Raw genomic sequence first — 16,882 nt, 5'->3', positions numbered from 1 at the left:
GCCCCCTCCCTTTCCCCTGGAGTAAACACAGTGGAAGTGATTATCATCTTCCCTTTGCATTCTCTGTGCATTCTGTTGTGCGCTCCAGGGGCAAGGGAGGGGCACTTGCCTCTGAGTGAACTGAATCTAAGCTGTTGATTGCCTGCCTGCTTCCATTTTCCCACATTACAGTGGTAAGCAAGGTTTTTTAAAATCACTGTGTAAAAAGGGAGGTTTTTAAAAATTGATTTCATTTAGTACAATTTTTGACATCCACAGGGGTTGTGGGAATGGAACCCCCCATGGATGCCAAGGCACAACCTGCAGTTGAGATCACCAGAGCCAGATTTAGCCCTACAAGTAGTTTCACTGAGTTCAGGCCTTTGCTTTTTCCAATAAATGGTTGTCATTTAGCTATGGAACAAAACAGTACAAAAGGTAAGAACACTACAGTAGGGGGAGAACATATGCCCACTATTCCCAACACTAAAGGGTTAAACTCGATGTCACTTCAGACCAACTACGGAGGGAGCAGTCAGATGCTTTAAGGACATTCATGAGCAAGACAATGAAAGCAACATTGGGAACACTGTCTTGTTGCTTGTTCCCACAGGACATTTGGCTTGGGAAATGGCACAGGAATGTTTATATCCCTAACTTACCCAGTGTTACAGTCCCAACTTGCAACTTTTGCTTTTAAAAAATATGAACAAAATCCAGTCACTGATCTCCCACCATCCTGTCTACTTTGGCCTAGTCTGCTTTTTTGCTGTCTATGCAGGAGCCAGTGTGTGCTCAGTGTACAACACACTGGAGAAACATATGTATTGGACCATGAATACATAGACTGTTTCTCCTCCAGGTACCATAATTAAAGGAAGATCCTTGCAAATTGATTAGGAGACCATTGTCAACTTTGAGAGGGATGTCTCATTTTGGACCCAAATCCTCTTTGGCATTAGGACTCTCTTATGTTTAGCTCAATGGGTTGGAGTCAAATCTTTTCTGGCAGAAGGATTGTCTCCTCAAGCAAAATGAGGAAGGAATTCAGTTTTTAGCAATCCCCCCCTGTTCCTGTGTCACACAGCATGTAGGGATCCCCCAACCCTCAGGGCTGAAGGGGGCTGTAGAAGGAAATGGCAAAAAATCGTGCCTCTCTCCAGGCTGGGTGAGCAGGAGACAGCACTGTGCAAGAGAAGATTTGGATTCAACTTATTATCACTTATAACAGAAGTGGACAGAACAGCTCTCAAAATGACCAAAAATATCTCCAGAATCCTTTGCCTGCCCACATATCCACCTCCCTCAGTGGTTTACATGTTTTTCTTGTGTCTTCCTTAGTTAAGAACTCCAGCCTAGTATCATTTGGGGCAGGGGAGAAATATTAAGCAAAGCAGAACCTATTGACATCCAAGAATGGGCAAGATAGATAAGATGAATTACCATTTTATATGTTGAAAGTTTATATGTTGAAACTTATGAAAGTTGAAGCTGTTCCATCTCAGTGCTACTTTATAACACTTAACATGAGTATGAGAGAATGTGCCAAGGAATTTTAAGCTAAGCTCTGAAACACCAGGATGGTCTGAAATCAGAAAAGTGCAATATTTTCTGCAAATAAGTTGCAAAGAAATTAATTTCCATTGCTGCAGGCAAAGAATGTGTTACAGAGCAGTTCTATGACAATGATTTCCAAGTAAGGAGCCCAGTCATTGTGCACAAAAAATAGTGTAATTGCATTTGAAAGATGTATTAAGAACTGTGTTTGAAAGCTAGTGATAAAGTGTAAAGATATTTTATTTAGCATTGATACAATACCAAAATTTTTCACTTCATGGAAACAAACCCCACATCCAAACCTTCTAAGAACTTAGTAAGGTAAAACAGCAACACGATCATTCAAATAGAAGACATACTAGAGATACATTTGTACAAAAATAAAGTATCCCGCCCCATCCTCAAACCAGATATTTACAACTGAGCAGAAGTAAAGTTTCCTAGAGTGCAAATTTCTTCAGTGCTGCAACTGCCATTAATGTTCGGATACACTATGCAACATATCTGGACTCGGAGACAGAAATGAAAAGAAAAAAAAGCTCTGTTCTGAACAGTAACAGTATAACATATAATACTATAAAAATTATGGCAGAGCGCTTGTATTCCCCCCATCCCACACCCAGCAGATTTTATTACCTGGCATCACTACTTAATAAGATATTCTTGGTCAATGCTACTGAAAGCTCGAGGACATAAACCACACCATTATATATTATGCTTATGCATTCTCCAGGTCAGTAAAAACATCACAGTAAGTAATGGAAGAGAGCCACACTCAAAGATCACTACTGTGACTCCACTGAACTGAACCAGTGTTCTCCACTATTTAGAAACATATAAAGATACCTTTCATGCCTGGGGATATACACCCAAAAAAAAAAAACTGGCAAGCAAGCCAGTGCAACAGCATTGTGCCATTACGTGGACACAAACATTAGCATAATGCTTTTTTCTCTTCTTTCCAAACTTTAATGTCCAATTTGTATGTCACAGATGTGTGAATATACAAGTTAGGGAAAGCACAGCTGGGTTGATGAGGCTACAACTGTATTGTTATGGAAAAGTAGTTAACACAGAGCTCATCAATCTGGCATTATGAATTCATAACACCTAATTACAACAGGGGCTGATGTTCCAGTGCTAATGCACATTAGAGAGGTATCAAGGAGAATCTGAAGTTTCAGTATGAGCCTGACTTTGGACTATATAAATTTCATAACTGCTTTACGAAAACTGCCTGTTGCATACTTGGCATCTTCATTTTTCAATGCCTTTCTTCACACAATCCCACAGGTAAACATTTGTTATTCCAGTTCTATGTCTAGCATCAGAGGCTCTCCCACCCCCTGCCGAAGAGGAAGAGATCAAAGGATAGGATTCTGGGGGGGGGGGGGACTTCCTTTCCAAACAAGGCCTAAGCTTTGTGAAAAAGGACAGGCTTTTAACCAAAGTCATTGATTTTTTGAAAAGTGGAAAGTCTTTGTCCATTAAGTCTTGAACATTACAACAGGAAGAGAGCCGAGCCATCCATTCCCATATGCAGCAGAAGGTTTGCTACTAATAGGTTTGTAAACAATTAATTTCACATGTTTAAGAGCCAAGGTATCCCCTGTGTCCCCTAACCCTGTGTCTCTAACCAGTTTGCCAAGTTCTTGCCAGTTAGAGGGGTTGTCCTCCTCTCACTGCAACCTCATCCGTTTCTCGGGCGGCCCTTTTGCACTTGTGCTCTGCTGGGTGATCTTGGAAGTCTCCTTCTCCTCTTGCTTTATAGGTTCAGGTGCAGGCTCTGGCTCCTTCTTAATCTGATCCACTGGAAAAAAACAAAACAAATGTACCACATTCTAATGATAACAGCTTTACATATCTGGTTCCTGTTCTACAGGAGAAAAATGATTCCTTGCATCCACAGTTTTTTGGGGTGGGGGGAAAATGCACCTGGGAATTATTTTCACTTCCAATACAGGAAACCTGTGCATATAAAGATGAAATTAACATGATCTGGACAGTAGCAATCTTTCCAAAAGCCTAGGCAGAAAATTAATGTATACAGTCTCTGGATTTGGTTACTTTTAAAAGAAGGGGACTGAATTCTCACCTGGGATTGGTTTTTCTCCAAGCTTTTGCTGTGAAAAAAGTGGGGAAAAACAAATCAGAAATATGTGGTCAGACATTGGCATACATTATACAAAATGATATTTGTATTCTCCCACTGAAAATGCCTTGTACGGAGAATCAGAAATATAAGCATAACCTGGGACGGGGCCCTCACACACATGCTATCTGCTCTCCTATGACCATACATGTACAGGAATAGCAAAATAGTCACAGAATAGCAAGCACCCTACTGCTATCCCATACTCTGCCCATCACAGTATGTTTTATCCTAAGTAGGCTACTAGTATTACAAAATTCTCACTCACCCAGAAACAGAGCCATTCTTCATTAGACATATAAATCCCCCCCCCCATTTCCCCCTTGTATGGGCAATATCACCTGAAGTTATTTGGTAGTAAGTCCAGGTGGGCTTACCACATAAATACAGGCCACCAGTCCCCTAACCCTACAGGCCTCCCCTCCCCACAAAGGTAAGGATACTGCAAAGAAAGCCAACTACATTGATTAACTTAATTTCAACTTAAATCAACTAAATAAGAAAAGCCTCGCTGGGTCAGGCTCATCTTTCCTGTATCTCACAGTGACCCACAAGATGCCTCAGGGAGCACACAAGACAACAAGATGCATACGTCCTGGTGTCCCTCTCTTGCACCTGGCATTCTGAGATAGCCTACTTCTAAAATCAGGAGGTTGCATATACCCATCACGGCATGTGTGCATCAACAAGTAACATTAACACTGCAGATAAATTATGGAAAACAAGGCATTCAAATCCACCAGGATAACTTCATTGAAATGGGTGGAACAGCACAGCTAGAGCCCTGTGCAATAAAATTCATTCCAGCTGAACTCATACAGAAGATACTCCCAGTAGATTATGCTCATGTTTTTGTAGCGCAGAGGTAACATTGTTCATCTCATTGTCTTTTTCTTTTTTTAAAAATAGGCCAGGATTTTCCATAATGATTTTAGAAGCACAAAATATAGTCTTAGGAAACTTGTTGAACCATAGCAGGAAGTTCCACCTTTTAGGGTGGAAAGACGGTTCTGTCATCTGTAGTAAATGCCCTCCCCAAACACCTGAGAACGGGTAGAAGGGGCAGCCCATAGCAAAATACCTGCACAAATTTAGGAGGAAATTTTTGCCTCAGATCCAGAAGTAATGCATCGACACGTTGCCTCTGGAAAATGGAGCTTGGTTCTTCCTTCTTCTTGGCTTTGGGTTTGGTTTTATCTGAAAATCAAATAAGGACCACAATGAAGCATTCCACCAAAGCAGAACATTTTCTTTTTCTTTCAGTGGCCCTTTGAGCAGTTAAGAATTCAGCTTCTTAGCATTCTCAGTTTGTGCAGTGCTAAATGCACTTGTTTTTTCTTCTCTCTTTTTTTGTGTGGTACAAGTCAACATTTCATTTTCCCTAACTTGCCAGAAATTTCTGGAGAAAACTACTGGATTCCTCCAAAGAAACTTCTCAACGTGGTAGCTCTTCTCTCCTTAGCAGAGGCGAAGCAATGGTCCCTATTTATCCCAGCATAGTTTCCCTCCCAATGGTTGTCAGCTGAAGTCCTCCCTGTGTCTTTTTTTTAAGGTTACGAGAAGGGAAAGGTTTGGGAAAGGGAACCATCTTCTCATTCCTTGTGCTATATAAATGGCATTGAACGTATGTGTGTATGCATCCTAAATAATACTAATAATAATCCATCCTGTGCCCTTTTAGTTTAATACACTCAGGCCGCAATCCTGATTAACTTTCCAGCCCTGACATAAGGGCAATGAAACTCCGAGGCAAGGGAATAAACATTGCTTTACCTTGAGGAATCCTCCATGACTGCCCCCCCCCCCACTGCAGGATGCAGCACATGCCCCTCTGGCACAGCTATGCCAGTACTGGAAAGTTGGTTAGGACTGCGCCCTCAGTTTAATACCCTGTATTTCAGTTTAATACACTCCCTGAGTCCTCTTGTTTGGCAGTCACTTGGCTATTCCTGAATGCAATGATAACTTCCAGTAATAGTAGGAAGTGAAGGCAAATGTTTATTTCTTGCTTTCTCATCCACACAGGAACCAAATCCTAAACAATCTTGCACCAAAGCTGGGCACCACACCCGCCTGCATCATGCTGTGCTTATTCATGCATCATGCAGAGATTCAAGACCTTAATCTCATTCCCCATTACTGTTTTGTTTTTAAACTCAAAAACCAGAAAAGGTCAGGAATTTCAGCACAACGAGCCAAAGTCTAGCATCCTGCTAAAGAAAAGAAGGTAGTGAACTTGGAGGCCCAGCTTCCTGAGGTAACCTACCTCGTTCCTCTTGATCTTTGAAATGCCACCAGTAGCCTTTGGAAGGGTGATAGCGGCAGTAGGACATGGCATCCTCAAAAGCTGACTGGATTCCATGCACTGCAGTGAGCTTTAAAAAAACATGTTAGTAAGAAAATTTGCCATTTCTCATGAGGTGCTTTAATTTAGCAAGCCAACTCCCAACATAAAATCCATGATACATATGTGGCCCAGAATTATGAATGGCTTTGGAGTAGTCTCCTTTTTAAATTGATGCCTGAAGACTGGAGAGGGGTGGTGGACGTAATATCCTCCAGCCAGCCAACACAGCAAGAGTTTGAGGCAAAGGAAGGACTTCACATGCTCAGAGATGTTTCCTTTATGACTACATGTATTTCAGGATTCAGTTGGAGGGAATGATTGTAGCTGTGAAGCGCCTGCGCTGTATTCAGAAAGTTCCAAGTTCAATCCCTGGAATTTCCAGATAGGAGTGGAGATCCCTGTCTGAAGCCCTGGAAAGTCACTGCCAGTCACATTAGACAATACTAAGCTAGATGGAGCAGGGGTTCGACTCAGTATGCAACAGTATGGTATGAACTCAGGGGTGGTTGGACCATGTTCTGGCACAGATAAAGAACCAGGTCAGGGCATATTGCCCCCTGTCTCATAAAAGCAACACATCAGAGAACGGATCATGGTTCAAAACAAGTCTCCCCCCCCCTCCATTCCGTAGTTCTCACCCTCTCCCTTGCACATTTTTCACAATAGGTTTAAGGAGATCGCCTTTTCCCCAGAAGGAAGAACATAAGGGATGAGAAAAGAAGCCAAACAACAGAGCCGAACACTGACAACTTTTGTTTTAAGATCACAGAGGAACATAGGGCAGAGACTTACCACTCTAGAGTTGACAACTGAACCCAAGTCAGGGGCCTGATAAATCACACCAGCAATAATGTAATAATCAGCCCATGGGATAACTGAAAAGAGAAGCACAGCACTTCAGCAAGACATGTAGGCAGCCCAACCTGAGCAGTCCTGAATTGGTTTGTTTTCCTTCTCCACCCAGTGCTGTCCTACTCCTGCTAACTAGGCTGAAAGATTGCCACTTTTAAGTAATGGCTCTCTTGCATATAGCAGGGGGAGAGCAACTAGCCCACTTCACCCCAGGATAGCAACTCTCCTTTTTCTTATTTTAAAGCATTGTAGCCCCTTTGGGACAGGGAACCATTTTGTGTTTTAAATTTCTCTCAATCTTATCTCTTCTAAAGCCTCTAAACCAGAGGCTTTCTGGTCACCTATGAGTCTCCTTGGATTCACACCAGTTATGGAACTGCTGTAAGTCCAAAGTGAGCCAGGGAGCATGTCAGGGTGGGATTATGTGGACAAGATTTGGCATGAATAACTGGTGCTGAATTCACCCTCTCTCTCCCCTGACAAACCCTAGTTCGTCTCCCAAAATGCACCCAATCCTCCCCTTCCCTGCCCATGGCCCATCTCTGCCACCAACTCAGCACTGGAGGAGCAACCAGTCAAGACTGGCATGTACACAGAGCCACCAGCTGTTTCCACCAGCTGCTCCATCATACCTGATGACAGCACAGTGTTACTGCTGTCACCGGGCCTTTAGCTTTAGCAGATCATAAGATCCCCTGATGAAGAAGACACACAGGACTGAGCTGTTAATCTCTTGGGCTACGTAAACCACTATTACTACTTTTCTGTTGAAAAGCGAAGTCTATATATTCTAAATAATAATTCCAAGAGAGTTCTTTTTCTCACCTTAAGGGCAAATTGGACCTCTCTCCAACACATACTCTTTCATCACCACCAGTGCTGTTAATCATTGAGATTATTCTGTGATTGCGGGAAAGCTTTGAGCGTACACAGCTATTACTAAGACCGGGAGCTTATTAAAAAAGCAATATTTTTCTGCATAACTGCAGAATCCTTCAAAGTATGCATATCTCCTTAATTAATGTTTGGATGTCCCAGTCGACTGCTCTATTGGCTGGCACAAGGTCACCAAGTTGGTTATATTTCTATATATTATTCCCTCAAATAACAATCTCTAGCCAGCTCTTAACCTCCTTGCTCTGTCTCCAACACTTGATCATACTTTGCCCAGACTGAGAAATGGGACTCAAGGCAAGGCTATGCTGTCAGGATCTGGTTCCACTGAATTTTATTGGGGGGAGGGGCAAGGGAGAAGTTTTTTAAAATCTGGGACACAACTGAGAAGTGCCAGGGTTGCTTCTCTTTTTGGTGAGCAAGTGTAGAGAGAGGACAGGCACTCAGACAAGATGCTGACTGCTATAATCAGTGGAAAGCATAATTGTTTGCCAACTCCATTGATTGTTTGTTTTGATACTTGGAGGCATATGTATATAATCAGCTTTGAATTTAAATAGTTGCGCTGAAAGCTGCACATCAAAGAAAAGAAGCACAAATATGACATGAAATGTACAGCACAACTCTTTACATTCACATAGCCAGGAAACAGATGCAGACTAGAATTTTTTTCCTGGCACAATTAGCCTGTTGCCACAAGAGGGCATCCCCTTGTCCTTCATACTTGTCTGTCTTGTCTTTTCAGAGCAACACTCAAGCAGAAAATGTAAAAGCAAACATTGACTTCTAGGAACTGAAAACACAGTTTCATTTATCCTTCTGTTTACAAGATGCAAGATGAAGGAGCATCCTGATACAGACACAGGGTGGGAGCCTTCCCCTCATGGGCACATGGAAGGATCTTCAAATTTATTTCAAAACATATTTCTTCTGTGCCTTGCAGCACCTTGAATCAGATTTGACTGAAGAGCCAACTCTTAAAAAAATGGGATGTGTGACAGAGTAGGCCAGCCTCACCACGAAGCAACCTGAAATGGGTACAGGGTGCAACAAAACTAGGCAGATGGCACCCTGACAGGTCCCCAAGCCCATCGGACTACCACCCTCTCCAACCCTGCAGCTCTGGTGGGGCTCCAATCATCTCCTGGCTCGCTGAGAGCCAGCTGTGCCCCCTTCTCCCTCAAGGGCTGTAGGAAGAAGAAGGGGGAAGCATTTTAAAAAGCTGCCTTGGCTCCAGATTGCCACTGGAGCCCATTCCTGCTTGCTATGCCTTCTGAGGAGCGCTGCTACACAGCCTTCTCTCTCCACACTGTTTCTCATTTGAATGGAGTCAGGCATGCTAGGAATCCAGCATGTACAGGTCCACTGGAACCCTAAGTGGCACAGAGGGAGGAAGCTATATGCAGCACTACTTGGAAGGGCAAAAGGGGTGGGGGCACCACTCTCCGCACTCCCTATCCATGGGGAGGGCATTCTGATTCACTCATCCTCCCCATAGATAAGGAGAGCAAGTGGGTGGGTGGGAAGGTGAGGGAATTTAGCCCTCCCTGTTCACTCGACCACTCTCCTACTTGCTTACCTGCCCTCCCCCCTCATTCAGGGGTGGCAAACTGGAGGGGGAAAGTCAGGCAGCAGGGAGCAAGGGCTGCTACTGAGCCAGAGTCGTACATTCCCAGATAATATTTATACTAAATTTATCTATGCGAGGCTACCTTTAAACAATGTCTAGAAGCTCCACTTTGTTCAAAATACGGTAGCAATGCAGTAGACTGGTATCAGAGACAACATCTTGTCAATTCTTAGCTGGCTATTTCTTTCTGGTAACAATTAAAATGCTGGTTTTGACTTAAAGCCCAAAAGACCTAGACCCAGGGTACTTGAAGGACTGCCTGCTCTCACTTGAACCCATTTACCTACTAAGACCTTTAACTGTCCTATTTTAAATGCTCTGCTTCTGAGATGTAATGGACAAGAATGAGGAACGGGGCTTTGTGAGCTTTGGCAACTCATCTCAGGACTCCTTCCCCATATTCATTTGTCAAATGCCCTTGCTGGCAGTTTTTAAGCAACAAGCCATTTTCATTCCTACCAGTTTCAGATGGTGTTTGATTTGAATATGATTGCTGTTTAATTGCCTTACAGATTTTGCTTCATTTGTTTTAAGTTTTCTGTAGACTTTTATTAAGTTACTGCTTTCATATGTCATCAACTCATTGCGTGACCTTGATTGAAAAGCAGGATATAAATGTCAGTGAATTAATAGATAAATTGCTATGGAAAAGAGAGGGACATCCCCCTACATTGCCATCCAGTTCTCAGTCAAGATTTACAAGTTCTGGAGCAAATTAAGCAAGCAGAGGGGGAAGCCTCGAAAGGGATGCGCGTGGCACACAGGAGCCTCCTGTTCCCCAGAGAATATTATCTGTCCATGCACTGGGGCAGAGGAAACATGCCTTTACTGAACTCTGTGAGGATCCATGGGCACTGAATCCAATGTAGGGAAAAGTGCCAAACATGTTTTGCTTTTTGTCTCCAAACAGAACACTGTACAAATCCTTACCTTGAGTGGGAGACTGCCTTTGCTGCTTACGAATGATGAAGAGAATAGGCTCTTGTGCATGGAGGAGAATATATTCTATGCCAACCATCTGGCTGAAAAAGAAAATAAAACAGGACTGAATCAAGAGACCCAGCTTTATGAAGTCATTGTAAGGGACAGAAAGCCAAGGATAGACCTATTGACAGAACACTCTGACGCAGAGGTCAGTGGTTTCTTTTGAAACAAGTTATCTAAAATTGTAATAGTTGTGAGCAATTCCTCCTTTCTAGGACGGCCCCCTGCTAAAGAACTACTTGCTCAAACACATTGGGATTTATACTCCTGGTATTAATATAATTACCTTCTGTACTTTTTGGACTACTGGAGGGGTGGGGAGGGTCTTCCCACTAATGGACTGAAAGGGCCAAAGACTTTTAAAGCATTTGAAAGTGTTTTATTAGTTTGGTTTTTACCAAGCTTTAAATCTCTGGGGTTTTTTGAAGCCAATCAAAAATCACAGCCTCAATTTGCAAGAAGCAACACGCAACAGGAACTTCATTAAGCATTTTCAGAATAAGCAGAAAAAGAGCCGGGCTGGTAACTGCTTTCTAATGAAATCACTGAAATAGTTCTCTAGGGAGCATCCTACCCCGTGCAGGAAGGCACAGAGCTTCCTTGGCCTCATTGGCATTTCTGTTCCAAGAACGCTTGACTCATTTAGTCTGAAAAAAATGCTTTAGAAGCCACCCCTTAATAGCAAGTGATCTGAAACAGCAGAATATTGATGCTTTTGCCTTCCAACCCTAATTTGTTACAAACACAAATAATTTTAGCCCTTTGACCTTAAGCACTTCAAAACATATATGAAAAATACTGTGGTCAGTACAGTTCCAAAAATGTCGCACATCCATATACTTAAGATCTCTATTCAAACTATTTGCTTCATAAGCAGACAGCTTTATGCTTTGCTTCTTTCTGTCCACAGGTTTTTCTAATCCTACATATAACCTGAATTCTGGGGCCAAGTTCATTCATAACTCAGGGCAACTTGGAAAATGTCTTCTGTCTAAGTAAAATATTTGCAATGTGGCAGGCAGGTGAGCATGCCAACCTCAGTGACTATATAGACAAGAGAAAAGCAGTTTCCAAATAGTTTCTTGCATTTTTGCAAGAACGCGTTTCTTGCATTCAAGCAGTTTCTTGCATTGCTCCATTAGTTGCTGGTGCTGCAAATCACCTCCATAGAAGGCGGCAACCATCACTCTAAAATCAATTTGATAGGATTCCTATTATAGAGTTGTTGTAGCAACTTACTTCAAGTGGTCCAAGGTTAACCTTTGCATTTTGACCATCTCGTTGTTGCATGTTCGATCATAGAATGGGTTACTGCGCTCTGAGAAATAGTCCAACACAGTCCCGCTGTTTAATATTGGAATCCAATTACTATCAACCCAAGAAATTCCCAGAAGATTATCTGGAGGGTGGGAGAGAAAAGAAATCTGAAGTTTACACCAGTACAGATGTAGCAACGAAATATGGTCACAAATTAAAAATCTATTCAGCGCTTGTGAGATATCTACTGCATTATAATAACTGCAGTTCTGACACCTGCCATTCTGAAATGCCAACCAACTTTTCATCTGTAACGTGTGACAATTAACTTATACAAATATGGCCTCACAATACACTTTAAATCCTGTTGTTAATAAAAGCTCAACAGAGTATAAAGACAACTACATCCCTTAAAAGAAACATTATTTTAAAAACTAATCAACCCCCTCACAAGTTTTGAAAGTAATAGTTCTCCAAGGGATGTTCTGAGTTCCTGATTCCTGTTAGTCTCTCTGTAGTGTACAGGCAAGTTGCCTGAACATTTGTTTCATCAGTTAATCAAAATTGTTAGACAAGAAGCACCCTGTTGCAAGCGCTTCTATAATAGATCAAATGGAATGTAAGGAGCACGCAGGGGCTGCTATCCATACAGGTGTCCCCACCCCCGCACCCACCATTTCCATGTCCCCAGGGGGGCGGAACCCCTACAGATACAGGGGCCCGCCTGTTTTTCTACACACTTAAGAAAACAAAATTAAGGGGAAGGAGGTAGTTACAAGGAACCAGAAACTCAAAAATTGTAAAACCACAATGGAAAGCATAGAAGCCTCAAGGGGTTGACTATCCACAGATCAGTGCCAAAAACTATGTGTCAGAGTTTCCCTAGCTTACCTGGGAGCAGAATAGTCCAGGAGTCAGCCCCCAGGCCAGGTGGCAGCAGCAGTCGGGGGGGGGGGGAGCCTGCCTTAGCTCCTGCGACTCGCAGAGGAAATGGAGCCATAAGGCTGCTACAGGCGGACCCTCACACCCGCTAGGAGAGCAGTAGCGAGGCCGGAGTGGACTGGCCTACGGACTCCTGGGAGCAAGCTCCGGCTGGGTACTAAGCAGCAAACCTGGCCTGTTCCCAAGTCGGGCACTGGGACCATGGGGGACCAAGCCAGTCCCTAGTCAGTTAGACAGACCTACAGCAGACTGCCCAGAGCTCCACGGTTTGCTGTTGCCTCCTAGCCTGCCAGACAGCACCGTCCACAAGCCCAGTTCACTCCAGGGGCAAGGGTGTGGGCAGCTGCTCCTGCAGCCTGGCTGGCAGGCAGAGAAGGAGGGACAGACACAGGTGAGAAGAGGGAAGGAAAGTTCAGGTGGCCAGCATTATAACCCTCCCAGGGAGGAAGGGACGGAGCCTAAGGGGGTTGGACCCCAGCATAATGCCCAGCCTGGCCAGGGATGAAGGCAGAACTAGCTAGGCTATTGGCTGGAGGAGATGTTGGCTAGTCCATGAGTCAAAGCAATCTGGAGCTGTTAGAGTCCCAGACAGTGGGGAGAAGGACCTAGGTGATGCTACCCCTCCCCCCTCCTCCCCCGCAACCTTACTGAGGCCACTTGGACCAGGCTCACATCACTGAGGCCAGACCCCAGGTGCTCCACCACTGCCTCCTATGACCCAGTGAGTCCCCTGTGACCAGGGCCCCATGCTATGCATGAACATGCAAGTGCATTTGCAGCAATATTATGCACAGAACAAGAACTCCCACTGCAATTATTCTAATGTGGCTGGCCGGTCTGAGAGGACATTTGGAGTGAACCAGTAACGCAAGCTTAGCTGCAATGCAGGGTGGTATGAAATATGAATACATTGTTTCAGAAATCTTTTAGGAAGTATAGTAAGATGCTTGGAAAACTATGGCTTAAAGCAGCCTAATTGGGACTATGAATAATGCAGGTGCTGCATTAATCTCTAATCATTTGCTCTGACTCTGGCATAAAACAGAAGCAGGCAAAGAGATGGCCATATTTAAAGGCACACTCCCTTTACAAAGGCAGGTTTTTCATAATACGTATAGTAATTGACCTTTTAAAAAAAGAAAGAAGCATGCTGGCTAGAAGAAACATACATTATAAGGTGAAACCTATCAGGTGGCACCACTTCAGTAAGTAGTCTTCCCCCATCATTAGCACTTTTTGCATTGCAGGTGGGCCCTCTTTATTCATGGATTCGGGACCAACCCCCATCTGGAGGACCTCACTGAACCTCTCAGACATGACCAGAAGTCCTTCTGGTCATGCCTGGGAGGTTGCAGCTGGTCTCCGTGCCTTAGAAGAACTCCCAGAGGCTTCTGAGAAGCCCTTCTGGTTTGGACCCGAGGTAAGGCAAATCTGTGGGCCCCACATCTGCAGATAAGGAGGGCTCACCTGTATACTTATTCATTGTCAGCAGCTATACTCACTGCCAATTAACAGAACAGGGAAACTTCTAAACATCACTCTTTTCTAAACATCATTTTTTACAAATACTTCTTATCGAGGCCTTTCAGCTCATTCTCACAGTGTTGACCAACAATGCTCACACCACTTGTCTGCATAGCTTTCTTTAAGCAATGCCAAATCAGATCCCCCAACCGTGCTTGATATTACAGCATCATAATATTATTTAGACATTGCTCTTCAACAAAGAATTTACACAGCTTAAAAAAAATTCTTAATCATTTTCTGTAAATGTTCCCTTGTTACATAGTAGAAGGTCATCCCCTTCAAATCCCCTATTCCACTCCTGCCCTGGTGGTTGTTTGTCTGCTACACGTTTGCAAGTTGCCCTTTATCCACCTTTTTTAATCTCATGAAGACAAAGTCACAGTTGACCATCTCCAATGCCCCATAATAATACAACATGCATAAACTCATAAATCATTGTGGAAGGAACAAAAAGCACAAACGAAGTAAGTAATGGTTCATCTAAGTATGCACAGCCATCAGTAGAATGAAAAAAGGCAACAGAGGACAAGGAGAACCTCCAAAAATTATGCACTGTGAAAACAGCACATCTGCTGTGCCACAGAAGTTTCCCATCAGTTGTGGTCAAACACAAATTCAGATCAATGCTGAGCAACAGTAAACCTGCTACTTCAAGGGCACTAGCTAGAATACATGAAAGATCTTTGTACCACATTGGTGTATTTTCAAACTCCTTTAAGACAAAGCATGAGAAAGACACCAAATTCCATTTGTTTCCTGCTCTTTGGATACAAAGAATGATGGCAGATAACACAGTTAGAATGACATGCTTCAGTTGATCCCAAAGTCAAACCAACAGGGAAAGCATTTGCACTGCTAGTGGACCTCAAGGAAAATGGAGTTCCACAGCTGTGAGGCATATCCATGAACACCTTTTTAGGTATCTTTGAACACAGTACATGGATGCTATGGGTAAGAGGGAACTCTTTAGCACAGTGGTTCCAGACCTGATTTTTGGTGGGTTCTATAGCAGCTGAACAGAACCTCCAATAAAAAACACAGGTGATGGGAGGATCATATAACTAATTTCCTCAAGCTCTGAGGCTTTTCGAATATCAGATAGCTGCTATCTGTCATGCAAAGAACTTCTGCAGTTTATAAACCATGTGTAAATATAGGGAAATAAATGTTGGAGCATTATTTTTCCTAGTTATTATTATGTGCAAATAAAAATATTATTTCTTTCTAGATTTTTCAAGTCTGGTAAATCTAGGTGGGCCCTAGAGTGTCATTTTAAAAAGTGGGACCTGGTGCAAAAAAGTTTGGGAACCACTGAGTTAGTCCTTGTTTGCTTTCCAGGTCATAGCTCTTTCATTTCATAATAAAGAAAACTAGCTTCTGCTGACATTATAATAGTATTATGACTATTTATATACCGCTTTTCAACAACAGCAGCAGTTCACAAAGCAGTTTACAGAAAAAAAATTCAACAACTAAATGGCACCCCCTCCTTAAAGGGCTCACAATTTAAAAATCTGACATACTACTCAAGTTTGTAGGACAGTCTTTCTCAAAGTTTGTCCTCCACTGCACCACTTCACATGGTGCAACTATTTGAAGTACCACTAGAAGTCACTCACAATTACATAATTGCAAGTTACTTATGGGTTGGGGGGGGCAGATGCAATGCAACAGACACCAGTCAGAGGCTCAGGGTGGACAGGGGGGCTTTTCTGAGCACAGAGAAGCCTGCCTTGGAGGCTCCTACTGCTGTTTGTGTTCCTGGTGTTGCTGCCAGGTGGCAAGTGCCCAGAGGTCGCAAGAGTACCACCAGACACAACCTCAAGTACCACTGGCGGTACCCATTCCATGGGTTGAGAAACACTGTTTTAAGGGGATCTGAGCCCCCTCAAAAAGAAAGAAGACCAACATCCAGGAAACAAAACTGGCACACAGGAGCTTTCAGGAAAGCCTTTTGTTACACAAGCACAGGGGTGCTCAAACTTTCAACTTTAGGGATGCTGGACCTTTAACAAGTGTACAGAAGAGAGAATTTCAGCAGGTGTAGCTTGTCATCTGTGGGATGACAAGTTGCACCTGCTACAATTCTCTCTTCTATACACTTGTTAAAGGTCCAGCATCCCTAAAGTTGAAAGTTTGAGCACCCCTGCACAAGCAAAACAAAAGCAATTGGTGTTCTGAGGGACCTTCCACTCTCTCCCCTCCACTCCCATCTGCTCTTCACTGCCAGCTCCACCCACCCACTGCTGGGCTTAGAGCACAGTCCAAAGCATGTCCACTCAAAAGTAAGTCCCATTATAGTCAGTGGGGCTTACTCCCAGGTAAGTGTGCACAGGACTGCAGCCTGAGAGCCCAAGCCTCGGCCTGTCTACTCAGAAGTAAGTCCCATTCTAGTCAGTGGGGCTTACTCCCAGGTAAGTGTGCACAGGACTGCAGCCTTAGGTAGCCCAGGAGGCCGGGGGGGGGGAGAGAAGGATGCTGAAGGGACCCCCCCAGGTACCTCGTATATCCACCGCCGCCATGACTGTAGGCAGCCTCGCCTCCACAGGCGCGAGGCTATGACCTCACTAGACCATAGAGAGGAGATCGCTAGAGGAGCGCACACCATAGAGATGACCGGGGCAGGCCAGAGCGGCGAGGGAAAGAGGGAGGGGGGAGGCGTGAGTGGGTCTCCAGGCAGTGCCCGTCTCCAGGCAACCAGAGGCCTGGTCTCTAAGCACACACACACACCCCTTGATGCCCATTGCAGGGAATGGGACAG

The 16,882-nt window shown here is 43.8% G+C and overlaps 1 protein-coding gene across 1 annotated transcript; it reads right to left on the bottom strand.

Moving 5' to 3' along the window:
- Positions 1-1,758: 1,758 nt before the first annotated feature.
- Positions 1,759-16,670, bottom strand: MED6 (mediator complex subunit 6). The gene is made up of 8 exons (XM_066632295.1): positions 16,622-16,670; positions 11,635-11,794; positions 10,342-10,433; positions 6,828-6,910; positions 5,955-6,063; positions 4,770-4,885; positions 3,632-3,659; positions 1,759-3,346 (listed from the first exon to the last, which is right to left on the bottom strand). Exons 1-8 carry the CDS (start codon positions 16,641-16,643, stop codon positions 3,216-3,218), a joined length of 741 nt encoding a protein of 246 aa, XP_066488392.1. The 5' UTR covers positions 16,644-16,670; the 3' UTR covers positions 1,759-3,215.
- Between the last annotated feature and the right edge of the window lie 212 nt (positions 16,671-16,882).

The sequence above is a fragment of the Tiliqua scincoides genome, chromosome 1, assembly GCF_035046505.1.
Source record: "Tiliqua scincoides isolate rTilSci1 chromosome 1, rTilSci1.hap2, whole genome shotgun sequence".
Classification (NCBI taxonomy): Eukaryota; Metazoa; Chordata; class Lepidosauria; order Squamata; family Scincidae; genus Tiliqua; species Tiliqua scincoides.
Note: the sequence above shows the minus strand (reverse complement) of the source record. Positions and strands in the feature narration are given on the sequence as shown.